We start from the raw sequence: 2406 nt of genomic DNA on the forward strand, positions 1-2406 counted from the left end.
AAAAAAAGAGGTCTTAACATTGTATTTTAAAAATTTACTTAAAAATCAAAGTTGCATATATTATTTTCATATTGCTAAATATCTATTAATCTGTCTTTCATTTTATTATTGTTAATTTATTAATTTAATTTTTTAAGTTTTAGTTTTGAGGACAGTATCTCTCTTGGTAGCCTGGGCTGACGTTCAGGCTATCCTTAGCCTTATAGTAATACTTATTTAGCCTTCTGGTGTTATGACAACAGGCGCACATCACTATTCAGGGCTCTACAATGTCATTTAAATGAATTCATAGCCATTCTACCATGTGGCTTTATGATAATTTATTTAAACAGTCCATAAGTTGACAGTTTCTTTAGAGTCAAAGTTATAAAAATTAAACTCTGGAATCCTAGGCCTGCTAGAATTTGACTTGAAAGTCTTCCAAAGGTGAGCAGGTTAGACACTTGTCTAGTACCCTGTGGGCTTGCTACAAAGTGATGGAAAATTGGGGGTGGGGCAAGTGGGACGAAGTTAGGACATCAAGGACATCCCCTGGAAGGGGACGTTGGGATCAGCTACTTCCTATCTCTCTGATTCTCAGTTACCCCAAGGTGACTGCTCTGATCTATCAGATGCTCCCCACTACTATGCTGCCCTAAGCNTAGCCACGATGCTCCCCTAAACACAAACCCGGAAGGAAATGGTGATTTCCTTGAAGCCTCTAGCTTTTTTATGAGTTGCATGTTTCAGGCACTTTGCTTATTGTAAGAGCTGGCTAAAAGCATTCCCCAATCTCCAGCATTAAAGTCCTTGTAACTGGATATAAGTCAAACAGACTTTAATACCAAGGATAGAGTTCAGGAGTTTGAAGCCAGCCTGGTCTATAGAGAGTCTCAGAACAGCCAGGGCTACACAGAGAAACCCTCTCTTGAAAAACCAACCAACCATATAAACAAACAAAAACCAAAAGCTAAAAAAAACAAAACAAAACAAAAAAACCCAAACCCAAACCAACCAACCAACCAACCAACCAACCAACCAACCAAACAAACAAACAAAAAGCCCCACTGTCAACAACATATCTCTGGGTTAGTTTCCCTGCCTCGATTTCAAAAAAGAACATCATCCGGAAAGGTAAGTAACAACCAAGAAACATTTTAGAGAAGGCACTTCTTAGCTTCAAAGCATCAACAATGACATGATAGTCACCCACCTGGAATGCCTGGTGTCCATGAACTGTTCGTTGATGGAGGATTTTCTGAAGTGGATTCGCTCAATTCCGAGAGACTTGGGGGGTAGAATTCTTGGAGAATGAGGTACTGAACTTGGTCGCTGCCCAGCAAGAGTGAAGGAGTCATTGGCTAAAATGAGTCAAGGAGCAATGAATAAAGATGAGTCAATGGGCAAAGGACTAGNTTGGCAATCATTCACAGAGGGCTNGGTGGGTTAGATGAACAACAGTTCTTCTCAAGAGAGCATTGGTAGAAATGTGTCTACTACACATTCTGTGCACACTTTGTAAAACTAAGTTTTATAAATGACATGTTAGAAAGAAATGCTGAAGTCTGAGCCAATTTTTCTCAACTTACAGTGAACGCTCTGAGAAAGAAACTCACTCAGGTGCAGTGGGTGACGGCGTCACTTCCAAAAACTTTTATTAAAGAAAGTCTGCAAGGTGTGTAGCGTGGTGTGGACACCTTTAAGCCCGGTACTTTTGAGGGAGAGGCAGGTGGATTTCTGTGAGTTTGAGGCTTGCTTAGTCTGCGTAGTGAGTTCCAGACTAGCTAGAGTTACACTGGGAGACCCTGTGTATAAAGAAAGGAAGCGGGGTGGAGAGGAAATCCTAACTTGCAGAAAGCCAAGCAGATAAGCCAGATGGGTTTTGTTCCCCTTTGAAGACCTGAGGCCTCTGAGGCCACAGGCTCATCCTATGGGGGGTGGGCTTTATTGGTTAAGGTGTGGCATATTCACCACCAACACGTGCATTTTCAAAAAATAAATGGTGTGTGTGTTGGTCTGCAGCTCAAAGCAGGACCCTGAAGTAGTGAGATTTTACTTATGATCAAACTCAAAGAAAAAGCAGTCTAGGGGAGGGTGCAGGAGGTGGGGCCAGTACAGGGAAGTGGCTTCCCNAAATACTTCAAATCATATCAGANAGATAGTCAATCAGTTGGTTACGTATAAAGAATTACAAGGAAGTTTTCAGTCCCTTGATAGGAAGCACATTCCATCCCAGGACACACTGAACCAATATTCACCACTGTCACACACATAGTGCTTATGGCCTATAGGACATGGTAAAAATGACATGAAATCTAATTTCATAAGATGAGCTTTTCTTCCTAAGGAAAATAAAATCAATCCCCACTTCTCTAGAAAGCAGTGCTATGCAAAGGGTACACTACAGTTTCCTGGTTTGATGCTGGA

General features: G+C 41.3%; 1 protein-coding gene across 3 annotated transcripts in view; it reads right to left on the reverse strand.

The window, feature by feature from the left end:
- Nucleotides 1-2406, reverse strand: part of Frmd4b (FERM domain containing 4B) — a 36877-nt gene that overhangs the window by 11603 nt on the left and 22868 nt on the right. For all 3 annotated transcript variants that reach the window (XM_021165173.2, XM_021165172.2, XM_029478312.1), the window contains exon 9: nucleotides 1193-1340. In XM_021165173.2, coding sequence (XP_021020832.1) covers nucleotides 1193-1340 — 148 coding nt within the window. The remainder of the gene's footprint in view (nucleotides 1-1192; nucleotides 1341-2406) is intronic.

Source organism: Mus caroli, chromosome 6 (genome assembly GCF_900094665.2).
Source record: "Mus caroli chromosome 6, CAROLI_EIJ_v1.1, whole genome shotgun sequence".
NCBI classification, from domain to species: Eukaryota; Metazoa; Chordata; class Mammalia; order Rodentia; family Muridae; genus Mus; species Mus caroli.